Source organism: Mus musculus, chromosome X, assembly GCF_000001635.26.
Source record: "Mus musculus strain C57BL/6J chromosome X, GRCm38.p6 C57BL/6J".
Lineage (NCBI taxonomy): Eukaryota > Metazoa > Chordata > Mammalia > Rodentia > Muridae > Mus > Mus musculus.
The window spans coordinates 73,504,166-73,531,665 of record NC_000086.7 but is presented as its reverse complement, the minus strand read 5'-3'; the positions used below and the strand labels follow the sequence as shown (position 1 = coordinate 73,531,665).

At 48.7% G+C, this 27,500-nt stretch overlaps 1 protein-coding gene across 12 annotated transcripts in view; it reads right to left on the bottom strand.

Annotated features, from left to right (window-relative positions):
* Window positions 1–27,500, bottom strand: part of Atp2b3 (ATPase, Ca++ transporting, plasma membrane 3) — a 70,527-nt gene that overhangs the window by 41,610 nt on the left and 1,417 nt on the right. For 10 of the 12 annotated variants that reach the window (XM_006528084.4, XM_011247614.3, XM_006528086.3 and 7 more), the window contains 5 exons: window positions 8,504–8,831; window positions 2,824–3,021; window positions 2,467–2,724; window positions 1,915–2,040; window positions 1,244–1,369 (listed from right to left, as the gene is read on the bottom strand). In XM_006528084.4, the coding sequence (XP_006528147.1) occupies window positions 1,244–1,369; window positions 1,915–2,040; window positions 2,467–2,724; window positions 2,824–3,021; window positions 8,504–8,711 (916 nt within the window). In that variant the 5' untranslated portion in view covers window positions 8,712–8,831. Of the gene's footprint in view, window positions 1–1,243; window positions 1,370–1,914; window positions 2,041–2,466; window positions 2,725–2,823; window positions 3,022–8,503; window positions 8,832–9,863; window positions 9,937–10,427; window positions 10,688–27,500 lie in introns of those variants that run through there. The other 2 variants (XM_011247609.3, XM_011247611.3) reach the window with 2 other exon arrangements.

Sequence of the window (27,500 nt, the reverse complement as noted above, 5' to 3'; positions counted from 1 at the left end):
ATAGGGGGCTTGGTGCAAGTGGAAGAAAATCTGGCCTACCTACTAAAAGCAGGGAAGTGTCCATATAGGGAGGCACAGAACCAGGCTGCCAGGAAACAAGGATAAGGATAATGGAAGCTTTTTGATGATAGCATCCATGCCAGCTCATGTCTCTCTGCCCCTAGGGACAGGGGGATTTAAGAGGTGACCTAAGGCTAGTACTAACTTGTCCTTCCTCATGCTGGTCTGTCCCTGTGTAGTCTAAGACCAATTGTTCTGGCTCCAGGTCTCCTAAGATGGGCATGCATGCATCTGGAGATGTCTGCTCCTTGGTCACCTTGGGCTGTGGGAAAGAACTGAAGATAGATTGCTTACCAGAACTATGGTGTATGCCTGAGTCACAGAAGACCAGGGCCTGGTATAGGGAAGCTCTGTAACTCCATGGTTTTAAGTACCATGGCTGGGAGAAGGCAGTATAGTAGCTTTGTGCTAGGGAGCCTGGGGTCATCAGAAAGGTAGACTCTAAAATTCTGTTTCTATCCATTACTGTCCCCAGGGCAGGACTACCACTTTCTGGAGAGCCTACTTTTCCAACATCACCTAGCACCCTCTGGTCCTGGTTATCATTTTGAGACCTATTCCTATTTGCTCAGGAGACTTCCACTTTGGATTTTATGACACCCTCCCACCTCCAAGATCTTTTGTGTGAGAGCTGAGCACCTTGAGAGTGGGCATGAAGACCTCAGCAGCATCTTTGCTTCCCTTTCTTTCTTTCTTTCTTTCTTTCTTTCTTTCTTTCTTTCTTTCTTTCTTTCTTTCTTTCTTTCTTTCTTTCTTTCTTTCTTTCTTTCTTTTGAGACAGGGTTTCTTTGTATAGCTCCAGCTGTCCTGGAACTTACTATATAGACCAGGCTGGCTTCAAACTCACAGAGATCCACCTGCCTCTGCCTCCTGAGTGTTGGGATTAAAGGTGTGTGTCACCACGCCCAGCTTCCAGCAGCATCTTTCAAAGTGAGGTAAGAGGTTACATTTCTGTGACCACACTCCACCCCAGGGACAGATGTACCAAAGCCACCAGGGAATAGACATCTAAGGAAAGCTGCCCCTACACAGGGGTCATTGGCCTGCTGGATCCTATGGAAAAATACCAGAAGGATCCCTAAGAAGAACCAGAAGAACCAGCATGCAGATAAAGAAGCAAGAACAGGGACATAGAAGAAACTGCATCATCATCGCTGTACATTGGAAGTCATGGCTGCCTTACCTTTCTTGTCTTTCTTCTCCTCCTCCTCTCCACCTGCCCCAAGCAATGTAAAGATGATGCCTGTCTGGGAGTTCACACCAACAGCTGTTACCACCATTCTCCCAGAACCTTCCATGACATGAGTTCCTGGCACAGAAACACAGAGGAACTAAGATAAAGATTTGTACAGCCTGGTAGGACATACTCAGCAGCCATAAGCTGGCTCTTGAGGGTTTCCCTGAGGCAGGTATGGGTCTTACAGAAGTCAGTGTGACTATTGGCCCCTCCATCTAAGCTTTTCTGTCCATTTCCCATTAAGGTAAAAGTGGGTTGAATGAGAACCTTCTAGAAAAGGAACAAAGCACTCACTGGGTCATTTCTAGTGGGATGTGGAAAGAGCACAATATTGACTTCAGAATTCTCTCTCTTTGGAATGTCCTATTTATGATACCAAGGACTCCCTTGAGCAGGGAAGGCCCATGTCTTTGCCCTGTGGCTGAAGCCACACCACCAGGCCTTCAGTAACCTGCTCTGGCATGGCAATGGGTAGCATTCTCAGACTTCCCAACCAAAGGGCTACTCAGGGAGACCCTAGCTAAGGCAAGTCTGGCAGGATGACTTAGCTGGGGATGCTGGGCCAAATGGCTTTCAAAGTGACCTTACACTTGGCTAGTTAGGCAGGTGTCTCTCACCTGAGAGCAGCATAGGATCTTTGTCTGCTGATTTTCGAACATGGTCCGACTCGCCGGTCAGGGAGCTCTCATCGATCTTGAGGTCATTGCCTTGGATGAGCACACCATCGGCAGGCAGAAGATCTCCTATATGCCATCCCAGGCCAGAATCAGAGGCTATGGGTTCATGGGACCTCCCCACCTTTGCTTTTTCCCACCTTTCCCAGGGGAGGTCCTGTCATCTGGGGAGCTCTCTTCTTTCAGCCTCCTCCTTTGAGGGGGATCATCCACATGTAACCACGTTGTCCAGCTCTCATTGAGCAGGGACAATGGTTGTATTGTGGGGTAGTGGGAGAAGACCTCCTCAGAGGCTATGAGGTCAGTGTGGTCACTGTTGTGTCTCAAACTCCTTTTCTGCCCCTCCTTACAGCCCCTATGTGTCAATCTCAGGGTGAAAACACACAACTACTGGAGAGGCAGTCTGAGCTTGAAAGGGGTTTCACTGGCTCAACCTTCCCAGAAATGGTATTCCGATGCTTTCTTGGCAGAGCAGATGAAGATGGACACACTTACCATATTTGACCTGGGCAATGTCCCCTACCACCAGGGCCGCCACAGGGACCTGGAGGAGCTGCCCATTTCGTATGACAGTAAACTTCTGCTCCTGCTCAATACGGCTTTGAAGACCTCGGAACTGCTTTTCCTTGCTCCAGTCATTGAAGGCTGTGACCAGCACCACACAGATGACAGAGAGTAGGATGGCAGCCCCCTCAATCCAGCCAGCTTCAGCCTCTCCTTCATCCTCTGCCCCACCAGACACATTCCCACAGGCTGTGTCCAAAGACGAAGGAGAACAGAAAGGAAGGAGAGGTGAAGTCATGGGAACCAAGAGCTAGGACCTCTTCCCAGCCCAGAATCTTTACCCCTTACCTTCACTTTCCTCTCCAGGAGGTGCATAGAAGGAGAGGCCCAGGGAGACGATAGCAGCCACCTCCAGGATGATGAGAGTCACGTCCTGCAGGGCTTCCCACACCAGTTGCAGGAAGGTCTTAGGCTGCTTTGGGGGGATGAAGTTCTGCCCATAGATCTGCCTGCGTTTCTCCAAGTCATTGGTGTTGTCTGCCAGGCCTACACAATGCCCCAGGAAAGTGGCAGAAGCACAGAAGAAGATGATACCAGCTAGCCCTTGATGCCATTAAGCATCCCTGATTAAACTGCTGCTGCCAAACATGCTGCTGCTGCTATTGTTGTTGCTGCTGCTGCTGTTGCTGCGAGAGTGGCCTTTGTGGCTTTCTGACCAAAGCCTGTGCCTCTAGAGTTCTGGAGTGGATACTTAGAGTAGGCAGAGTGGTACTATAAGCCCCGGGACCAAGCATGGGGACCAAGTACAGCCCTCACAGGGAGTACCTAGCCTGAGATAGGGATGGTAGCCTAGGAAAGGGGTTATCAATTTTCTGATGCACTTATAAAACAACAGGCCTAGGGAGGGAGGCCCTGGGTCTGTGGATGTCTCAATTACTGAAACACTAACCCAGGCCATGTACCTTCTATGTCTGCTGTTGCTTCCATGTCTAAGCTTTCTGGGAGAGATGCTGGCAGAGAAGTGATAACACCCAACAAGGGAAAGAACAGCAAGGACCTATGAGGGTACTACATGGCCAAGGATAGATAAGACAGCAGCTAGAGGCTTCCTGGGTTGGGGTAGAAAGTAGGTGAACCAATACCTAGGTGGCTTCAGTGGATTTGTGGAGATATCATCAATCTAGGGGGTCCAGGTAATATTGGCCAAGTTTTATGCTAACACTTAGAGTCTATGTCTCTTGCAGAGTGCTGGCCACTAGGCCCCACACAGGCCTGCAAGATGGGACTGAGCGTTTGCAACACTGGCACCTTAAAAGTGAAGCAGCCCCTGGACCTTGGCCACCCTACTCTACGGCCTGCTTGGTTCAAAGACAGTCAGGGCCACATAGCCTAACTTGCAAAAGGAGCAAAGCACAAGGGAACCAGGGACCAGGGACATGGGTGTGTCCAGAAGCATAGCTTGTTGAAAAAGATAGAGCAAAGTCTTCTGGAGGTGGATGGAGGCCTACTTTCTAGAAGTTTCTCATGAAAGGAGCAGAAAGAATGAGTGTGAGAGAAAGTTCTTAGGTCCAGTGATCTACACAGGAGATTATCTTGTGAGGAGATGAGGAAGACTCTCGAAGCTCATTGAGATGGAAGTATGGAGCCAGCCAGCCATAAGAAGCAAAATCAGAAGTCTGTGGCATTGCATACCAAGCTGTGGTCTGAGAAACCAATCCACTATGTTGTGCATGGAGGCTGTTCCACAGTGGATGGTGAGAGGGACTCTGCTGGAGATCGAAAGGACCAGCACCAGGAAAGGACAACAGGGTTTCACAGAGGCTGAGCTATTGTGCCAGGATTGAGGAGAGGATAAGCCAAGGTCAGGTGCCCACAGTGCCTAGGAAGTGCCTAGGCACACGAATTCCCTATACTTTACACCTTCTCAGAGCTTGGCCCTGGGGCCAAACATGAGCTTTGATCTGGAGGCCACATGAACGTACACCTAGAGATGCTCTGCAAAATTCAGTGGCCAACCTCCTCCAGGAGCCTCATGGTTTCCTTTGGTCTCACAATGACCCCTTCTCATCCAATTCTGTCACTTGTCATCCCTGAGCATGAGAAATGGGGATGGCTGAGGCTAAGGAGACTGTCAATACTGAGAACAAGGAGGGGAGAGGAAAAGGAGGTTCCAGTGCAGGCCCTCTCAGTCTTAACATGAGACACTTCAGTCAATGCAGGGTCCAAAGGCAGAGAGGACCTTCACTCTAGGCTTCAGGGCTCTGGAGGGAACCTCTACATAGATCTCAGGCAAGGGAGATGATGCTACACTCCTACAGGCTGATCCAGTCCCTTCTTAAGTTCACCCAGGACTCCAGTGCTATGCCCCTAAGGGACCAGCTCCATACTGACACCTAATGGATGGCAGCTTGAAGTTCCCATCAGTAGTCACTGGCATGGCTTTGACCACCTGCTGAAGTAGCTGAGTGGTGAGATAAAGGGTCACCCAATCCATGGGGCATGCACAGCAGGCTGAGTTCAGTAAGGCTTATAAGACTCAGTCCCAGACCAATCACCAATAAGGAAGTGCTGGCAGCGGGCCTTCTGCAGAGGATCAGGGTGGAGCTTGAATGAAGTGGAAGAACTGAGAACTGAGAAGAGCAAAAGTCACAACCAGCACAGCCTTGGCACGTTCACACCATCTAGCCACACAGTGTCCTTCCCACCCAGAAGGGCTGCAGCTGTTCCTGCCGTTCTCTCCCTGGCCTCATTGAGCCTGGCCTGGGCTGGCAGCTCAGATTTCTGCTGGGGCCAAAGGCCTCTTTCTGAAGTCCCAGAGCTTCCCCAGTAGGATGTCTTGGAGGCTTCAGTCTCTGTGGTAGCAGTGGTGGGGACAAGGACCAAGCTGGGGGTGGGGCAACCTTTCCTCCAGATTAAGCCTTTTCTCCTTCAACTAAAGGAGCTATGAGAGGTGCAACATTACAAGGGATGTACCAGAACTCTGAGCTCCTAGACACTTGGGGTTTACACTGCCCTTGGCCTGGAGCCCCCAGAGAGGGGAAGTGACCCATTCTAACTTCTAGAAAGCCCATGATTCCCATGGCACCATGTGACTCTGCTTCCTGACTATCCTACTTCACATGCCCAGATTGTCCCCAAGGCCAGTAAGGCCCTTAGGCTCTTTTCCCCAGGAACTCACTCCCTTCCCCTCCTCTGCCTTGCCCTTGGCCTTGGATCGGCCTTCCCACCGCAGTAATGCTTCACTATCTCCTTTGCCTGACACTGGCAGCTGCCTTCAGATTGACCCTGAAGTTCGGGCCTTTCTGTGGGATTGGGGGTCCTAACAGGTGCCACACTGCCATGTTTCGTGTGTAGTAGAGAAAGCAGCTAGCTGTGGCCCTTCTCGTTCCAAGCACATGCCCTCCTAGCAGGTCCAAGATATGGGGACAGAGGGTGGATGTTTGGCACGGACACACAGGGGCTGCTTGCCTAGAGCAGAGGCCAGATGCCATCAGAATTGGATTAGGACCACATTGTGTTGGCTCTCGGCTAATCTGCTCTCTCCTTTGGACTGCCTGCGGAGAACAGGCAAGACAGGGGCATGGCACTGAGCCCCCTTACCAGCCTACCCCAAGGTTCTTGAGCAGCAGGTAGGTCCTTCTTCAGCATGGGTTCTGGAATCCTCTGAATCGCTACAGAGGCTAAGAGATTAGTGGATTAGTGCAATAACTGCCAAAGTCCCCTCTACCAACATGGCTCCCTTGTCTTCTGTCAAGCCCCTTCTGGGCTCCAGGGGATTGGCATGGGGCCTGGAGTACAGTTAAGCCCTCCCTCTAAGAAGGCCTGCTGAGGAGCCTGCCTGCTCAAGGTTTGCTGAGCCAAGGAAATGGAGGAGTGAGAGTCACCTGCTCCTTGCCTCACACAGCTGGGCCCAAGGAGCCTGGGGGGGGGGGGAAAGGGCTGGTCCTTAAGCTGCCATAGGGACTTAGGGTCTCAGAGGCTTGTTCGGGGCTGAACCACCCACCTGGGCACCTGCTCTTCTCTATACCCACCCCATTTAGAGGCACCAGATGAGCACTGGAGCTCTGTGGCAGAATCGGGCAGGTTCCCAGGGGCCTTGACATTTTAAATATTTAACAAGGCCTGACAGGCAGAGGGAAGAGCTGCCAGCTGAAGCCCATCTGTTTCCTTTGATCTGGGAGAGGCCAGAGCCCTTGCATCTAAATAGCCCTCTACCCCAGCCTTCTCAGAGGCCCTAAGTCCTCGGGGGGGGGGGGGGCAAGGAGAAGGAAGGAAAGAGATCCTTTGGCATGGAGCCCAGCCATCTGCCCTGACAGAATGCTGCTTCAGGCTGGTGAGTGTGTGCGTGCGTGCATGCGTGTGTTCGAGGGCATGTGTGGTAGGCAGGCTGAGTAGGTTGTCCATGGGTGTAGCAGTTCTACAGCTTAGTTCAGGAAGACTCAGATGGCCCAGGGAGACCATCATACCTTGAGTTCTTAACCTGGCCCATGGGCTTGCCTTCCCCTCTCTCTAATGCTCCCTTGGGCCCATGCACTACTGCCTATGGACAGATGATGCTTTCTTCAATCCACTCGGGGCAAGACTAGAGTAAGAGCATCTGGTGTGTGCCCGCCCTAGAGGCTCTGGGTTGGGTAGGACAGGGGATCCAGGGAACAGGAGGAATACAGGTGGTGGCAGCCAGGACTTGCAGGACTGAGTGCACCAAAGTGTCACAACTAAATGTGCAGCTGATAAAATCAATCAGCATTGGCTGAGAAGCAAACCTGGCACCAGGATGGGTTAGGTCCAGTAACCCTGCCAAGCTAGTGTCAGATGGGCTTGAAAGGATTCCAGTTCCTGAAATCTGAGGCTAGAGTTAGCTCTTTGAGGACCCTAGTCTCACCACAGAAAACCCCAGCACCAGGGAGTTAAGGACTCAAGATGGCAGTCAGACTTCCACTCTGGATATTCTAGAGTACTCTCACCATGTTTCATGCAGAGGCTCACTGGTGTGAGACCTGCACTGACTCAGGCTCATATCTCTCTGGGACAGCCTGTTATTGCTGTCACTTATGTTCGTGTATGTTCGTGTGTGTGTGCGTGAGTGCATGTGCTCATATATGCTAATGACTAAAGGTAAACGTCTAGTGTCTTCCTCAGCTGCTCTCTACCAAATTGTGACAGAGTCTTTCACTGAAACTAGAGTTCACTGATTTGCTAGGCTGGCTGATACACAAGCCCCACAGATTTTCTTATCTCTGTCTCCTCAGTGCCGCGACTGCAGGAACACACTCCATGCTCTGCTTTTTACATGGGAGCTGAAAACTCAAACTCATGACCTCAGGTTTGCAGAGCAAGCACTTCACCTCCGGGCAATCACCCCAGTCCCAGGCACCACTACTGCTAACGGTACCATGTGACTATGGGGCCCTAGTTTTGGTCTGCCTTTCCCACAAGACTCAAATGTCTCTAAGCAATCCTTAGGCCACCCCTTCCTTGCATGGAGAAGGACCCCTTCAACTTGAGCCCCACACTGAATCCCCCCTTTTTTCCTGGTTCCTCTTAACTAAGCCCAAGTTTAAGCACAAATATACAGACAGAGGTGATGGCTTCCTCTTCCTTCACTAGGAGACAGTTGGCACTGCTCTGTTTCTTGGAAAGAAGAAGTTGAGGGTTTCCATTTGGATCCTCCACCTTTACTGGCCCTAATCTGCCCTCCCCTCTCTTTTCCTCTTGTAGGGTGGAAAATGACCGATCACAGAGGTGTGGATGAGGGCTCAACTCATGCTCTCAGGAATTAGTTGCCCAGTGGGTGATAATCTCCCCTTGCACAAAGTACCTTCCAGGCAAGAGAAAGTGACTGAGCAGAGGGTAATAATCAGGGTCCCAGTTTCTGTGTCCTCCGAGGGTCAACTGGGCCTTACTTTCACAGAGCCATTCAAGGCAACCATAGCAGCAGCAGTATCACAGAGCCCTGAGTATGCCCCAGGGGAAAGAAAGACCCCATGTTCCTAGGCTATCCCTTTCCCTGTCCAACCTAGTGGCTTACCCTCAGTAGGTGAGGTCTTCAGCCTCCTGCACAGCCCGCTGACATCCCCATAGGCTTCTTGAATCTTCTGCAGTGCCTCAGCACCTCGGAGCTCCATGAGGCTTCGTAGTTCTGCCAGTGTGCATCCAAAGCCACCCACATGGGGCACTTCCCGCTGCTGCTGGGGCTTGGGGTGGAACTCAATGGAACTGTTTGCCATGTCGCCCATCCTGTCTGTTAGCCTTCTCACAGGTGCTGCTTCAACTCAATTGCAGCTAGGGACAGGTGTCCACCTAAGATCCCAGTGCTGAGGCAAGGTGGTGGTGGAAAAGAGGCTAAGTGTGAACACCTGGAGAGAAGGAGGAAAGAAGATGCCAAGAGACTGGTTCAGACAAAAATGAAGGACCAGGGTTCTGGGATTCTGCTGCAAATCTTCATTCAGTGTGCTTTATCACTCATGAGTGCCAAATTAATCTCCCAGGCCTCACTAAAGAGACCCCCCCCCCCCAAGTCTTGCCTATTATGACCATCCAGAGCTCTAGGGTTTGTTAGGTGGGGAAGCACCAGCTAGCTCTCACTGCCTCTTTAATCCACTTGAAAACCCATTTGGAAAGAAGGCAATACATTTGGCGTCAAGAGTAGCTGCTCTTGCTTTATATGCACAAGAGATCAGTGCCCATCACTAGCTTCTTGTTGACCCTCCCATCTTCCTGTTCTTGCCTGAATAAGACTTGCTCAGCGCCCACTGCTCTGCTCTAAATACCCAGCAGCCCTCAGTGGCTCAGGTCTGGGCTGTTCAAGGTTCCAGAGGATAGACTGAGCTACGGAGAGAGCCAGATGGGTTTCTTGTCAAGGCTGAGTGTAAAGGGTTTTTCTGTGGCTCTCAGAGTGTCTGGGGGTAGGAGGAGGAGATGAGGAAGCCCAGTGGCAAGCAGATAATAGAAAAAAAAGGGGGGTAGGGAAGGAGGTAAAGAGGAATGGACAGGGAAAGGAGGGTAGGGACAAGGGAAATGAAAATGGAGGGGGACCAGAATAGGGCACACAGGAGAAAGCCCAAAGCAATCACAGGTCACTAGTGACACTGCTGACACACTACTACCACATCCAGATGACAAAGGAGCTAAGGTCTTCCTTTCTGAAAACATCCAGAGCACTACCAGGTCATACAATCGTCCCCTTTTTAGGGCTTCCCGAGGCTATTATATTTATCTTCTTCATCAGTGCACCTTACCTTACCTAGGAAACTGCTATCCCCTGGAGTTGCATCTTTGGCCTTCATGGGGTCTGAATGGAGCCATTAGACCCCATTGGACCTGTCCTCCTCCTCCCTCAAGGCCATGTTCCCCTAGAACAATATGCTTGGTCAGACTAGGCCTCTCACCTTTGGGGGAAAACTGGTTCAGAACAATCCTCTCAAAATCAGAACTCAGAAATCCATCTAGGAAAAAATAACCTGGAGCCCAGAAGAAAGACAAAAAGCCTTTATGCAGCTAAAATAGAGACGGTTAACTCCATGACCTTTGCTCTCCAGGTTAGTTCCTCTGAGCCCTATGGGTTGCCATGAATTGAGAGTATCACACCTAGAGGAAGAGCAGATGTTTTAGGGAGCAATAAAAACATTCCCGCTCATGCTCCAAACAGGGAGCTTCAACTCTCAAGAAGAAGTGTGTGTGCCCATTGACAAGGGTGGTGGGTGGGAAAGGGGAGACTTAGAGTGTCCATCCCAAGTGGTTACCATTTCACAATTTGGGTGCCTGAGTGTTAACAGTTTCATTAGTTTCTACATGGAGCAGCCTTCACTTCTAGAAGATGTGGGAAGAAAATGGCAAATACAAGATGACTTCCCCATATTTTCCCCAATCCTATGTACCTTTCTCTCACCAAGTCTCCCAGTTGGTCATCTAACAAATATTTATTGAGCATCTACTACACGGCAAGCACTGACCTTTTGTGTGAGAGGTCCACAAGATTAAACTAGTTGATTTTCTCTGTGTGGCTGAGCTGTAGAAATAAGGTTCCCTTCAGAGGCCCAAAGCCCTGGAGTTTCAGGGAAGGCCTCTAGGAAGGACAAGGGAAAGAAAAGACTGAGAGGAGGAGAAGCAGCTAAGCAAGGCTGGCGGGAGGGGCAAAGACTGCAGCCCTTTTGCTTGGCTGAACAGCAGCAGCCAGAAGCAATGACTCCGAGATGCCAGGGGCAAGCAATGGACCCATGGGAAGCTGGGTAGAGTGTGTTCCTTCCACTGGCACTCTGTGGATGTGCCATGCCAACCACCTACGAGAGGGTGATAAATATCACTCTCTTGTCAGCACAGGAAGTTGAGGCTTGGTTAAGGGAAATGACAGAGCCAGAAGAAATTGAGACTGCTCCTTCAAGGTAGTTATGTTAGCTTTCAAGTGATATCTGCCTCCCTCAACCCCTACCCCAGGTGACCTTGGCTTAGGATGGTATCCTGACTACCTTCACCTCTCTGACCTCAACTGAGTGGCTCCCTGATATTCCAGTGCATAAGCAGTTGAGTGCACCTGTCCTCTACTTCTGCCACTCCCAACCTGCTAGCTGCTGGAGAAGATGAATAGGTCTGGTTTGTCTGTGTAGGCACTGGCTTCAGCCAGTACAGCCCCCCTATGAGTCAGCTTCTTAGGCAAGGCTGCAAGGAAAGGTCAGATCCACAGGGCTATATGTACCCAGGTGAAAATGTGAGAGGGGGCACTTTCAGCTCTTGTGGAGGGGTAACCAGTACTTGTCTCAGGTAAGGGCCTATTCGCCTTGAGCTTGAAGGCCCGGGGCTCCATCTGAGGACCTGCATGTTCCTAGCTGAGTTCCCTAAAGACTCCACAGGGACTCTTCAGGAAAGGGAAGCCAGATGAAGGATTTTACTCCTTGGAAGCCCATTAATCTTTTCAGCTGTTCTGACCACCTGGAGATGGGGGAGCTCTTAGGCTTGGAATGTGAAGTGAACAGCCTATTGGGCTCTGAGATGGGTACATGTTCTTCAAAGCAGATACCTGTAGGCCACTGCTACAGTCACTCAGGCCCAGGAGTCCTGGAGGAGGCCAGGACTTCCCTAATGTAACTGGAACATTTCTGTCATGCACCTCCTCCTTCCAGTTTCTGACTTGCAATATAGAGGTGCTCCTGACTTTGGATTGCTGTCATTGCTGAAGATGGCTAGACCTTCAGTGCCTTATAGACCCTGGGTAGGGTGGTAAGGCCATTGTTTCTGATGAGGTCAAGCCATGTTACCTCCTTGTATCCAGAGGGATACAGCTGGAGCTCACAGAACCTCTGTTCCTTGTGACTGTCCTGGGGTCAAGTTGTCTTCCCCATCTCAGTATTCCCCAACACCCTGACTGGCAGTCATGGCTAGCTTCCTTTTCCCCATCCCCCTCCCAAAGCAAACATGACACTGTTTACCAAAAGAGATCTCCCTAAAGGCTAGCAACTGGTTGCCACACTGCCCTGAAACCTCCTTTCCCTGGCTTAGGCACCATCACTCCAGGAAAGTCTTCCCATAATCTGTGATTGGATCTGCCACACACCTATTCAATCTCCAGCCCCTCCTCTGACTTTGGCCTGTTCCCCATGCCCCACCCTGGCTCTACCAGAGACCATGTCTGAGCTTCAACAACACATCCTTCTCTCTTGTCACCACCTGTTGATATCCAAAAAGCTTCTATTAGTTCTAATGTTCCTGTGGAACATTCTCTAGAATATATTTACCAGTTAGTTTTCCAGCCATAATTCATTGCTGCTGAGCCCAAGATCCCATAGTCCATTCCTACTTCCTAGGGCTGGCCATAGCCATGAACAGGAAATACCTTTACCTGCATCTTTAATTCTTTGAGACACATTGTTCACCACTGAGTTGCCAAAATGCACTGAGTGATCTATCCCAGATGGCCATAGGGCTGGAGATAATAGTGAATGGGGCCTGGTTCATAGAGAGAAAATCTTGGAGCTCTGTAAGGTGGGTAGCATTATCCTGCACAGCATGAAGCCAGGACGGGTGGCTACTCAAACTTTCCTCATCTTCATTCACTCAACAGGCCACAGGACAGATAGAAGACATCAGTTGAGAGGAGGTCCCTTTGAGTGACTCTTGGCTGCTGGAGAGAGCAGAAGGCATATGTTCTCCTCATCCCTGGGTTGTCTGTAAACCTGGATGATGGCCTCCCCCAGTTTTAATAAGGACAGCAGCCATCACTGAAATGGCCAAGGACAGAAGTGACTAGGCCTATCAGTTCTGCAGGCCTGACAGACTTTCTGGCCTGGGCTGGCTGCCGAGAACGGCCTGTAGGCATCAAAAGGGCGGGGAAGGTACCATTTCTGTGCTCTTTCATCTTTCAGACCTTAATTGGCTTAATTGAATTGAGAACCTCCACAGAGGGGCACTTGGACCTTCTGGCATTTGCTCCAGTCTGGTACAAATTGGCCAACATCATAGAGGAGAGAGAGAGAGACAGAGAGAGAGAGAGAGCAGAAACTTGCATTGGATTCTCTGGCTCAGCTCACCCTCACTGTCAACAGGTTGCTACCCTAGGAGATAGTAGGGTTTTGAAGAAGATAGCACAAGTCCAGAATCATCACCCAAAATGCCTTCTGGACTCTTCCATCCAGTGAGACCTGGACATTTTAATCCCTTGAGGCCCAAATGGAGCACCTACTCTTCTACTGACTCAAATCTGCTTGACCAGATTTGACCAAGCTTGACAAAGTTTCTTCCTTCCTTCCTAGCTCTTCTCTCTCTCTCTCTTCCTCTTCTCCCCTCTCTCTCTCTCTCTCTCTCTCTCTCTCTCTCTCTCTCTCTCTCTCTCTCTCTCTTCCTCTTCTCCTCCCTCTCCCCCTCCTTCTCTCTCTCCACCTTAAATGGGTTCTCTGCCAGCTCCTTAGGTTTCATATATTTGCTTCCCTTGAGCCCAGGCAGCCCTTGAGCAGCAGTTCCTGAGGGAAGAATTCTCTGCTTCTGGGCTTCCTCTTGTGATCCCACTCTTGACACTAAACTTTGAGTTGTCAATGTCCATGGGATAACAATACCTACAATAAAACTCACCAACCCTTACTGCAGCTCACTGTGCACAATACTTGTTTCACAGGGGGAATTGGGGCTCAGATGGGACCAGAGACCTTAGGCATTAAGCTTTTGTTTGATGGTTAGAGGTGAGTCCTAGCTGCCCACATTAAGACACCCCATTGTTACCCTTGAGTAGCTTCTCCAACAGGCTCAGGTAGAACCCTTTGTTCTACTTGCTCTGTAGGGCTGCCCAGCCTCATGTTAAGAATAGTCAAGCAATAAAAAGCAAAGTCCACTGCTCTTCCCCATGTCAGAACTTTAAAAATGCATTAAAATTCATTATATGGACTGGAAACAGTCCAGGGTTGCCCTCACCTAGCACTAGCAAGACTGTGTGAACACATGTCTCATACCAGTGATGGGACATATGGCCACCAAATACTGCCACTGTTCCTGTGGTAGATATCACTGGACACCAGCACCAGCTGCAGGCCAGGAAGTCCCAGTCCCAAGTTACTCCCTAGTTTCTGGGCTCTGAGTGACAAGAACAGTCCCCCTGAAAATAAAATCCAGTTCATAACTCCTGGGCTTGAAAATGGCTCTGGTGCTAGAGCCAGGTTTAGGACCTAAGGCAAGAGTCTCTCTAGATGGTCAGGAGGCAGAAGCCTGGGTCCCTTCACCACCCACTAGTATCTCCCTATGGACTCACCAAATTAGGCCTCTCCTTCCAGATATGACTAGGGCTCAGCAGTGTGACTCACTGGGTGGGGGGGGGAGCAGTCCTTGAATTAATAGGCTCTGGCATCTTTCTATCTCCAGACACCTAGAAAACAGCAGCCTGCCCCATGTAGTGGAGAGAGAAGGTCCAGGAATAGGAGCAGCATAGCTCTTGCCTTATAGTCAGATATTCCAGCCACACTTGTACACTGGGTGGGGCCTGGGGCCCAGCTAGGGAGCAGGTGGGGAAAAAGTCTGGGAGGAGGGAATCTTGCAGGGCAGCTGGCTGTCCACTCCTGGGTCTTACATGATGGGGGCAGATACAGGCTTGGCTTGGGAGGCTGAGGATGATGCTTTAACCCTTGATTTCTCACATCTTCCTTTTCACCACAGGGCCCTTGCCTTCTTGTCCACTTCTGCCCCACCCTTCTGCTTGATACACCTTGGTGACCACCCAAGGACAAGGCCAGCATGCAGCCAGAGAGGGGGAGGGAAGGAGTCAGGCAGAGAAAAGCCTCATTAATATTTCAGAGACACTGTCACTGCAGCTCTTGGGCCCTCACAGCCCCACCACTTTTGCTGGTCGAGGGAGGAGGATGGGAAAAGAGAAGGAAATAAAACTGAGAAAACAGATTTAAAGGGACAGACCCCGCCTCCAATACCATTCTACCCTTGCCCTCCCCCCTGTTCCTGGTACAATCTGTGCACACTCTGCTATTGCTGCTGCCACCACAGAATAGCTCTAAGCCCAGAACAGCTTTGAGCAAAAGCAATAACAACAGAAGAGGATCAACCGACGCCATGGTACCCCTCCTTGCTCATGCATCCACCTGACTGAAGTCCTGCCCTTGTAGGGAAGTCTACCAAGGCCACCTGGAGAATCAGGCTGGGGGCTGTCAGCAAGGCCATAGGGATCCTTCTCATCCTGAGGAAAACCAGATGCACATAGGAAAAGAAGTCCCAAAAGAGGCTCCAATTAAGGAGTATGGATCCCAGAAAAACCTACACTCAGAATCATGGGGATGGTACAGATCCAGACATTGCCTAATCCTACCCTTGATTGTGGGTGGTTCAACATCTAATTGATAGCCAATCACTTTAGTCTTACGTAGGGCAGCCCAGGAAAGCCCTGCATGAGCCTCCCCACCTGGCAATCTGTCCGTTCCAAAAGGGGGTTTGAGACCTCCACTCAATCAAACACCCTTCAAGGGCATCCTATGCTCAGCCAAGTTTGTGGCCACATATTTGCCTGCTTTTATAGGTTCTGGTTGGGCTCCAAGATCTCCAGTCAGAATAGGCCTCAGGAAAGAATGATAGATATTGCAGCCACAGTGCAACATGTTGTGGCAGTTTCTGAAAAAAAATTCAGCATCATATTACAGCAGCTCTTCATCTTCTAAGAGTAGAAAGTTAAGACCCACAGAGACTTGTATAGCCATGCTCACAAAACATTATTCACTGTAGCCAAAAAGGTGGAAGCAGCCCAATGTCCATAGATGGACGACTGGACAAACAGATTGGGTGTCCCTCCATTTGCCTATAATGGAAAATCGGTCTTTAAAAGGTAAGGGGATTTCCACACATTCTATGATGTGGATGACATAAAAGGACAGAGCCTGTCTGGCTTCACTTCTTGGAGGCCCTGAGAGTCACTAGCTATATAGAGACAGGCAGTAGGATGATGGGTGCTGAGGGCTGGAGAGGAGGATAAGGAGCTGGTGTTTAGTGGGGCTGAGATGCAGCTTGGGACAATGAGCAAGTTCTGGAGATTGATGGTGCTGATGGTGGTACAGCAACGAGGATGTGGTACATGCTTCAGGCTCTAATGGCTCTAATGTCCTGTTTTGTGTTTTCTTATTTGTGTCCAAGGTGGTATATAGGGAGCTTGAGTGGTCTTTTGTGGTGTCCCAAGTCATATTATCTCACTCCTCAGACAAGTGAAAACAGCAGTCCATTCTGCTCATGTGGAAATGAGCATTTAGGGAGACCCCTGTCAGGGAAATGGCAGCCTAAGTAATCCCTTCCCATGTACCCTACACACATCCCACAGCCTGTGTGCACCATCCCTGCTATGTGCTATCTGCTGTTACCATTATTGCCTACCTACTTGGACCACTTTTGTTTATGTCTTGTGGTGCTAGGGGTAGACCCTCTGGTCCAAGCATTCTAAGCAAGTGGTCTACCATTATGATGCCTAAATTGCTTTCTTACTTGGGAATGGTTGGAGCAGGCATGTACTCCCTCTCTTGTAGCTACTGGCAGAGCTTCCCTGGGAGTAGCAAGCCCAGTCCATCCTCAGAAGGGATGGTCTAATCACTTGGGGGAAAGCCTGGCCTCAAGATGAGTGAATTCTATGCACAGAATGTGACTTTGGAAGCAGGGCCTGGTGGTTGGTTAAAGCCTGTAATTCCAGGTGCTTATTAGGCTGAGATAGGAGAATTGAAAGTTCAAGACCTGACTGGGATGTAGAATGAATTCAAGACAAGACTGGGTAAGTTAGTGGGACTCTGTCTCAAAATAAAAAAAGTAAAAGTAGGCCTGGGGACACAGCTTAGCCATTATGATGCCCTGAGTTCAACCCCTACTGCCAAAATGGCTTTGGGGAGTACTAATGGACCCTTGGAATGTTCTGGAAGAGACTATATGATATTTTGCTAGCTAGATGTCTTATTGTTTAGTCAATGACTGTATTCTTTTGACTCCCTTGCAGCTACATATAACCATGTGACCACACTCTGGCCAATTGGATATAAATAGAAGTGACAGGAACAACTTCAAGGTACAAAGTTGAATCGTGAAAGAGAAGTGACACGTTCTCCCCTGCTCTTCTTTAACCTCCTGGCTGAAATGCTGGTGTGAGGATCAGGTGGTAATGGTTTTCTTGTGTCATTTTGCATGTGGATCTACATGTATCATATAGGAGCCCAGATACCTATATATAAAGAAGACATCACAGCAGCCACAGGTTGTGCAGCTAGACTTCTACCTGAGCCAGAAATGAACTTCTTTGCTGACAGAGATGTTATTATTCCTGGTTCTACTAAAGAGGACAGCCCCATAAGCTGAAGAAACTGGAGATGCAGAGGGAAAAACTCAAGCATCCCCCTTCACTATGTGCCCAATTTAGGCATGGTTATGGGGAGTTTAGGAGGCTTCCCAAACTTCCCAGGGCCTTCTAAATCTCATACTCTTATGGGTTCCCTGTATGTGACCACCCATAGCCTGGCTCCCTCTCATCTATCTGTATTATTTGACACTGTCATAAATGTTCTAGTCAAAGCAGAAGGGAGAAGACAGGACTATAACAAAGAGATGCAAGGTCAGTCCTGTCACATGCAAGCCAAGCCAGGGGACCGTGCTGAGTATTGTGCACCAAGGCATTGTGGGAATGATTATGATTGCTCTGCACAAAGAGGCTCTATGTCAAGGGATGAGGATGCCTACTTTGGAGTATAGGAATCTAAGGTATAGAGATTGAGGCACTCACTCAAGGTCATATCACCATCAAGGAGTAGAAGCAGATGTGAACTTGCCTTCAGAGGATTCTGTATGGCTCCTCTGCTAAGTGACTGCCTAACACATCCAAGAAAGCAATGGACACCTGATTAGAACCAATTCAAAGAGTTAATAAAGTGACTGGGTAGTCTGTGTCCTTGTACAGCTCAAGCACTGGCTGCAGAGTCACTCAGCCTCCCTGGAAACAGGACTTTGTCTTTTCTTGATGAGTTAGTATGCACCCAGTGCAGGTCTTCAAGGTGCTTGATCCATTTCTCTGAAGGTCAGGGAAAGAAAAGCAGGTCAGAGCAAGGACTTTATTCGGTTTGTCAGTTCTGCCTCCTGTGTCTTTCCAAAACCTTCCATCTCCGTCCATTCTGAAGCTGACATCAGCCAGGCCCCAGAGTTCAAAGAGCAGGACCAGGCTCCACTGGGTCAGAACGTTGTGACCAGGAGGCTCATGTGCCTCTTAGGATGTTTCCCATTTTAGGGGCCATCCCTAGGCCTGCTTGGATCCCACATTGCTCTGGGGTCCCTAGAATGTTTTTTGTGGGATGAGTCAACATGCCCACACAAGTGGTTCTTATAGTGTGGAATGGCTCTGGGTCACAAAGGGAACTTGAAAACTCCTCTCTGTCAAGGGCCATGCAGTATGGTTACTGGGGTCATGACTCTCCATGGAGAAAGGGGACAGTCATTTGTTTTCTGCCATAGAAGGCAGAAGCTGAAAAAGGAGAGAGCTGGGGAGCAGGAGCTGGAGAAGCTGATAGGCAGGAAGCATAATGACACTAATTATCCAATTACAGCGAGCTGTGCGGGCAGAAAGCTGCATTGCAGCAGGAGCCAAGCCAGCCCTGTGCCCCACCCCCGCATGCATCCTGCACATGCTGGCCCCCACTTCCCTCCTTCCCTAAAGCACAGACAGCTGGGACACCCTGTAGTTTCTAGAGAGGCAAGGAGACACAAAGCCACCATAGCTAGCCTCTGTGAAACCTCCTGCACAGGAGGCAGCAGGTTCTAGTCCTCCAGCTCTTTAGAGCCAGAAAACTCCCTGCTGGAAGGAAGGACACCTAAGTCTCCTAGCTCTGCTGGCTACTGAGGTACCAGTCCAATCTCAGAGTCAGCCCAGCAACCGGAAATAGCCAAAACCTAAACAGGTAATTAAGGAAATTATAGACAGCTGGAGTCCATTGGGGCTACAGGCTAGTCTGAGTCCTTTTAGCTAGGACAAGCTGGGACTAGATAAGAAGACGACAGGGCATTAGTGTGTCCTCCTGGGGAAACAGGTCCCATGTGTAGGGGCTTTGTTTCTGTAAGCAGGTTAAAGTCTTTGGGCCAACAGTCAGAAGTCAGGGGTAGGAGGAATTCACTGGCATCAAGGTCAGGAGCTGAATGTATGGGAGTCTCAAATGCTCATAAAGTAGCCTCTTTGGGCCCTTTTTGTGATCGAACTTACCCAGAAGACCAATCCCATGTACAAAAAGCTATTAAAAAATAAGCTTGCCACTGTGTGGAATTCTGAGGGTACAGGAGTACCCTCAAAGGTATCTTTCTTTCCTTTGAAAAATCCTTGACCATGATATTCTTAGCAGAGGAGAGAGCAAGAATGCTGGGGATAGAAAAGATTAGATATGGGAATCAACTCTTGCTGATACCTCTGTGACCCAGAAGCAACAACTCAGAACACTCAGATCTATATCCCAGGTTGACTCAAACTGCTGCCTGTTGTCAAATGCAGTAACAGAGGAAGTAAAGGCCAGTGACCCATGGTAGCCCCAAGAAAGGATGTCTTAGAAGCTACAGCCCAGGGAGGGTCATCTGAAAGGCTGCCAGATACAGCTCCAGCATCCTCACCAACCTCAACTGGCTGTGACAGCAAGACCTGAAGCCTGGATGCCACCAGGATACATGGACTGAGTTTTGCACCTCAAAGACTCTGCAGTGTCCACGGGGTAGCCATGAATACTAAGTCAGGGATCCAAGTGTGCTTCCTCAGAAGGCTTCAGAGCCCATTATGGGCCCAACCCAGGCCCTCCTCTAGATTTCCCCACTTGTCCCTTAAATGTTCATGGATAGATGCCCCTTGAGGCTGAGAGCTGGGAGAGGCACTGATGGGTAGTGTAGTTGCAAAAAGCTGCTCCTTGGGAGATAGGCATGTGGAATATTTTCCACTCATCCCCTAAGGAGATTCTAATGATATGTTTCTGCTTCCTCCTCTATGGAAGGGTGACAGAGACACACGGGACAGCCTGAGAGTTCTGACCCTGTCTGGGCTCACTTACATGCCCAGACAGCTCAATAGACCTCCCAGGGACCATCAGTCCAAGGATCCCAAGAAGCTACCCCCAACCCCCAGACCTTCTCTCCTTCCTGGACCCAAAGAATAGACTATAGTGGCTATTCTTGCTTGGTTCCCCAGGATAGGGCCTTTTCAAACAAAGATCCAGTCACTGTTCATTGAGCTAGAGGGCCACAAGGCCATAAGGGAGACTAGATTCGGTGGGTGCTGAGAAGAGAGTCTGTCCCTACCATGTGCCATACATACATACCCCCTTCCCTCATTTTCCACACTAGGTTCCCATTCCCACTGGCAGCCTCCCTCCTGGCACTCCCTAGGAATCTTGAACCCTGGACCAGCTATTCCTAGGCCACAGTAATCAGTTTCAGATCTGTGGCTCCATGCCAAGATGTAGTGTGTCTGGTCCCACAGTCTACTGGGAGAAATGGAGATGAAGCCCATGGGGAGAGGAAAAGACCCTTGTGCCTGAAGAGGCAGTCAGTTTGAGGACTGAGATGTGACACAGAACCCTAGCTCTGCTCTGGAAACAGAGCTGTGCTCTGCAAACACCAAATGGTTTTAGTAGAGATGGCCTAATCTGAATCAAGAATCCCTCCCTGCTCTATTACGCCCCACACCACCATCATGGTCCTGGCCATCCATCCATGTAAACTTTAGTTCAGTAACGTCAGCATTTTTATAACCTGGTTCTGGTTTGTGGGTAAATACTAATGTGAAAGGAATTCTGAGTTCTGGGACAGTCTAGGGACTAACAAAGTTCCCAAGTGAGGTCAGAAAGGGAAAATTGGATGGCTCATTCTCCAAAATGTTCATTCAGAGAAACAGAGAGGCTAGTGGTCACCATTCAAGATAGGTATCAGTTGGAATGGAATAGCCACAGAGCATTCCCCATTTCTTCTCTTCCTTGATTCCCTCTTTGCTTTTTTGTTGTGCTGTCCAGGAACTCCAGTGGCACTAGGGAACATGTCAATGGGATTTATTTTGAGGGTAAGATGAAAGATTCAATACAAACTCTTTAAGGAACAGATAACTTGATAAAGGAAATGTGGACTGGTGGCAACCTGGCTGAGGGGACACATTGCCTTCTTACCTCATAGTCCTGAAATGAATTTCTTTTGCATGAAATAAGGTTTAGTATAAACAGCTCAAGGGCCAAGTGCAGCAAAATGTGCTTTTGAATAAAGTTTTATTAGCACATTGTCATACCCATTCATTTTCATATGTCTGTGTCTATGTTTGTGTTTTCCATAAAGAGTATGGCAGTTGTAACAAAGACCATGTATTCTGCAAAGTGGAATATACCATCTGACACGTTACCAAAGAGGATGCTGACTCCCAGATTAGAGACTTAAATATTTTTTCTGGGCATGGGATCACATACTTGTAATTCCAGCTATTGGAGAGGCTGAGGTCAAAAGGACTGTAAGTTCAAGGGAACTGTGAGTTCAAGGCCAGTCTGGGCAATAAATTAAAACTCTAAATAAAAAAGGATAGGGAAGTATGGGGGTACATGCCTAAAGCCCTCGCATCAATCCCTAGTACAGAAATAAAAAGTTTTAACTATCTTAAATGTAACTACAAATGAGGAATGGGGAGAATAAACATAGAATTCCTACCTCTTAGAATTTTGTAAAGAAATCATGTAATGGGGCTAGAGAGAGCTCAGTGGTTAAAATTACTGGCTGCTCTTTGCTGCTCTTACAGAGGACCTGGGTTTAGTTATTAGCACTCATATGGAGCCTCACAGCCATCTGGAACTCAAATTCCAGGGGATTTGACACCCTCTTCTGGCTTCCTTTGGCACCAGGCACAGACATACATGCAAGCAAAACACACACATAAAATTTAAAAATATTAAATACAAGAGATTCTGTAAGCCTAGAATCGATATAAGACATCAGAAAAGTGATTATCTTATGAGTGGTCAAAAATCAAAAGACAAAGAACCAAGAGGTTAAAATGTTTTACAGCAAATATATCACACCATTTTTCCTTATATAAATTAATTCTCTTAATTCAAACACATACACAAAAACATTGAAAACTCCAGTAAATAAAATTTAAGACCAGGTAATTTACTAAAACCAAAATATATCCAATTTAGAAACTTGTATAAAATGTTTGCCCTTAATGGCAATTAGCTGAAGACAAAGCAAAGTAGATGTTTTCTGACCTAGATACTTATGGAATACCTAAAGTTGGCAAGGCTGCAGCGAGTGAGCCCTTCTGGCACATTCAGATGCCCTTCTGGAGAGCTCCTTAGGCTGCGCTGTTGTCTGGGTCCTCTCCTCAGGACAGGGTGAATGTTCTGCCCCAAGATGCTCAGCAGATTCTCATGCAAGAGAGTGAAACAAATCCTGATGCCTAGAGTTCTAAAAATAGCCAAATAATTAAGCGAATTACAATCTCTTGAGAGAATACTATTCAGCCATTAAAAATTGTAATTACTGAGGGCTGCCCTGATACATCAGTGGGCCTGATAAATAATTGTCAGATGAATGAGTAATCATTTGCAGTTTCTTTGTGGCACAGTTCAAGTAGACATTTTTTTTTTTTTTGGTGGTAAGTACTTTAACAAATTAAACTGTGTCCATTTTGGAAAAAAAGTTAATTTAAGAAGGGATTATATTAATAAAGAAAATGCTTACGTGAAGTAAAAAATAGATCACACAATTGAGCTCATGGGTTAATTACAGTAATGTGAAAAATAAATAGGTTATGCAAAGAAAAGAGAGCAGAAATAAGTCCAGTAGAAAAAGCCAACAGAAAACTGTCTTGTACTTTGGTGATACAATGGGGTGGAGAGGAGCTTCCTACATCTTTTTTCCTGATTTATTTTTTAATAGTACAAAAATAAAGATTATGGCTGAATAAAGCATTATTTTTAAATAAGAACATAATTAAAAAAAATAAACAGGTGGGTGGTGGTGGCGGTGGCGGCTCACGCCTTTAATCCCAGAACATGGGAGGCTGAGGCAGGCAGATCTCTGAGTTCAAGGCCAGCCTGGTCTACAGAGCAAATTCCAGGACAGCCACAGGTACACAGAGAAACCCTGTCATAAAAAACAAACAAACAAAACAATATGAAAAAAACCACCAAATAACACCTTACTTATTTATACAGTGCTTCCTGGACCTCTCAGCTGGGGCTCCCATTCCTGACACACTACCCTTCAGCTCAGATTTGGTGGGCTTCATGCCCCTGAGTGTGTAGGCACCTGAGCTGGCCCTTGGGAAGCATCACTCTGGTCCTAATGGTCTTTCCAAGGTATGGATGGACTAACTTGGAGTATCCACATCTGCCTCCATTACTCCCTTTCAAGGAGTCAGGAGAGAGTGGCAGGAACTTTGAATGACAACTTGTTGAGGATGCTGGAACAACTGGATATTTAGTTTTCTAGCCCCATGTGGCTCCTGTGAAGTTGAGGCTCAGGCTGTCTCATTAAGTCTTAGTTGCTTAGCCAGGCTGGGCAGGGCAGGGGCAAAGTTGGAGGCTGAGCCTTGAGAGATGCAGCCTGGCTTCACAGCCTCCACCCAAGCTGCTGGATCCAGCCATCTGAGTGCTTCAGTGGCAGCAGGTTCTTTGATGAACACAGGGAAGCACATTTGCTATGTGAAGGTGGGAAGCACTTTAGTTTTCCTCTCTGCTCTCATAGAACGAGACACACGGCACAATGATTATGGAGCAGAATCCCCAAGGACTATCACACCAATAAGATGTGGCCCCTGGCATGGCTGGCCATATCTCAACAATGGAACACACTCATTCCTAGAGGCAACCCACTCAAACCCATCCTGGCATCTAGTGTCCTCAGCTGTTAAGCCCTCCAATAAGAGCCTAGCTAATCAAAGAACATTTCCTCAAATGCTCATGAGTGCCCAGAACTCCCTGAGGCCTTCATTTCTGGCAGATTTTCTGAGAGAACCTGAGCCATACTTGCAATACTAGTGCCTGAAAGCCACACAGAAGTGCTTTAGGACTCACGTTAGGACTTAGGTCTTCATACACACTGAGATGGTACCAGAAGACAGCAATGGAACATTTATCCAACAGGGAAGCCAGCAGCCCTACCAAGGACTCGTAACACATTCAGTGCATGCAAAGAGGAGAATTTGTAATTTCATTTTAATTAAATTGCCACTTGTGGCTAATAGCTGGCATATCAGACAATGTTGGTTTAGAAAGTGTCTCAAGACTGTGGCTCGTGAAAAAACTAATTTCAAGGAATGGTTGCCCATTTCCTCAGAGAACCAAGAATAGAAGATTCTATATCTCTTTGAAAAAGACACACTTCAGGCTGGAGAGATGGATGGCTCAGTGCTTAAGAGCACCTAATACTCTTGCATGGGGACCTGGTTTGGTTCCCAGCACCCACATGGTGGTTTGCAACTGCCTGTAACTCTAGGTTTTGGGACTCTGATGCCACCTTCTGATTTCCAAAGACTCCTGCATGCATGTGGTATGCACTCACATGGTATATATTCACATGGTGTATACACACACACACACACACACACACACACTCAGGAATACTCATGCACATAAAATAAAAGCAAACTTTGAGGTAAATGATATTATCTCCCTTTTGCTCACGTTTGATTTGGGCACAAGTCTTTGGAAATCTTTTGTGCTTCAAGAGTTTGCCTGAACCATGTAGCTCTGGTTCATTTTTGCCATATACTCAGCCGTGTGACCTTGGACTTGTTCCCCTCCCAATCCTGGCACGGTCTCAGATGCCCAAATTCCTCTACACCTGAGAACCTCCTTTTCTCTGCCCTGGTGATGTGTGCTTCAGACCTTTCTCCCCAGGCTTCCTTCAGGCCTGCTGCCAGCACCGCCCACCCAACAGAAGGTGTCCTGGCAGGGGAGGGCTATCCAGCTGGGCACTGTTGGCCTGACTTACACTGGCCCAGTCATGGCAGAGAGGAGGGCAACAGTGAGAAGCTGGGAAATGACAAGGAACAACGAGGAACCATCTGCACATTGCAGGTCTCCATTTGCCATGGCCAGCTTGGGGTATAGCTAGGGCTCACTCTGGAGTCAGAGATGTCACTGGAGAGGCTTCAGGGGGACTTCAGTGCCACAGTCCAGGTCCCCATCCATTATTTTCTTTTCTTTATGGGTGCCCCTGAAAGTATCACATAGATATTTTCTGAAAGTGAATCGTTCTCCATGTGCTTTGGATATGTAGAAATCACCTTTTATCCATTTCTCAGTGGGAACACGGGGTGGAGACATCGATATCTCAGCTCCTGAGATGAGGAATGTTCCTAAGATTTACCCGAGAAGGGTTCCCCAGACAGTCAGTTCAAACACTCCGTGCTCCCTTCTGTAAAGTTCAACACATACTTCTAGAGAAATCAGAAGAAACTTCTAGCTAGGGCACCATAACAAATGGCTTTGTGACAGATCAGTCCTGGCCTTTGGCTTGGTGGCCTTGAGCAAGTTACCTAACTTCTCTGAGCCTCAGTCTGATAATTTGTCAAATGTAGATAACAGCACTTGCTTTATTCAGCTATTATTTTAATGAAGGGCAGGACAAGAGATATCTATGTAGCGCTCCGAACACTATCTGGCACAAGGTGACTCCCATTGTTAGTGTTGTCATTATTGATATTTGATGTACTAGCAACCTAGGAGGGAGACAGCAACTACTTACTACTGAATCACAGAATCCACCAGCTTAACATCAGAAGGGAGTATGGTACACCAACTTGCACTGAGAGGTGGGGGAAGCAGGGCAAATAAATGGCTGGAGGAAGTTGGACATGGCTGCATTAGCTCTAACTGTTCATCCAAGCTCATCTCACAGCAGCCACGTTCAGAGGGGCTCTGGCAGCTCTTTATAGCCCACTTTGGCTGCCTCTCTGGCTGGCTGGGCCCAACTGGAATAAAGAGTATGCAGTGATCCACAGGCTGGACTCTTCTGCTCACTGACTCGTTTGCCTTGCTCACTCAATGGCTAGCTTTTCAGCTCTTTCTGTCCTCCTGAATGATCCAACCCAGCATCTCCAGCTAGGGATCCTGAAATGTCAGTGCAGGACCTGCAAGATGCACCCTGCCCCCAGATTTGGATAAGGAAAGGGACTCAGTCAAGGTCACAGAAAGCATCAGGCATAAAGCTGGCACCACCCCCTGGACCTCCTGTCATTAGAGACCAAGATGGGTGTCTGCCACAGACTACTGGTGCCCCTGGTTGCCCTCAGGGGCTCATGGTGGCATTCTCTCTGCTGAGACTGGCACTCTTCCAAGCATGCCCCTAGTTTTGGGGGGCTCCCTTCCCCAAGGACTAGCTCTCCTTCTGGCTCTGTGCAGAACCCCCTCCCACGCCCACCCTGCTCCCATCTGCCTGCCTCACCTCCTCTGTGCCAGAGCATGGCTGCCCTCCACTCAAACCACCTGGCAGGGCTGGGACTGGACCAGGTGGAGCTGATCAAGACTGCTTGTGCCCTTGGCCCTCTCCTGCCTCGAGGCTAGTGGCAGTCAATCGATGCTCCAGGACCACAAGTGCCCAGTTCCTTCCGATTGACCAGCTGTCTGTTCTGCTGCAGACTTGAGGGGTCAGCTTCACCCCTAGCTCTTCTGCTAGGCCTAATCTGGGTCCCAGTAGAATTTGGAAGCCTCTTGGACCATTCCTCCAAGTGCCCCTTTTCAAGCTAGGAAGCCTTCGTCTCTTCGTTTATGAAGGGTGGTGGTGGTGGGTATAAACATATCAGTTTATGAATACGATTGATGCAACGGTCCACCAGGCGTCCAGGAATCTGCTTAGAATCATGTGTGGATGTAGGGGATGCTTAGGAAGGGGGGTGATATGATATTATTCATACAATACCCCCTATGTTTCTATAGGAGCACCCACAGCTATCTGCTCAAACAAAACAAACAAAAAAACAAAGGGATCTCCATCCATGCCCTCAGTGTACTGCCAAGTCTCCTCACCTCTCGGGCCCCAATGATCCTGTCTGGTAAATGGGGACAGAGATCAAGGCTTTGCATCTTGTTAGTAAGTCTGCAGATTCAACAGAATCAAGGTCATGAATGTGCCATACAGAAACTAAGTGCCCACCCTGTCAGGCTTGTTCCAGGCATCAGCCCATGTAGGTTAAAAATCAAACCGTTGCTTTAAATGGTCACATAAAGAGCCAGAGCCCAGAGGTATGGGTTAGGGTGTGAGTGCAGGTGGCATCTGCCAGGCTGGCTCCTTGTAGAGAGCTAGGGGAGACGGGTGGGGACTTGATCTTGTAGCATGTCAGGACCCACTTTAGGCCAGAAACCCAAAGCCCCATCTGTGAAAATTTCAGGGTTTGTCCTTGGAGAGGCAAACATTCAGTGGGGAGGGGGAGGTCCTGGCCCTGCCTACCTTGCAGCAGGAGAGTGACAGAGGGGTATTTGCATACTTTCCTACCCTTCCTGAGCCCTTGATCAGAGCTACCAGTCTAGGAGTCCCTGCTTATCTGTCCTGCCCAGGTGAGGCACCAGGACCCTGACCCCTGA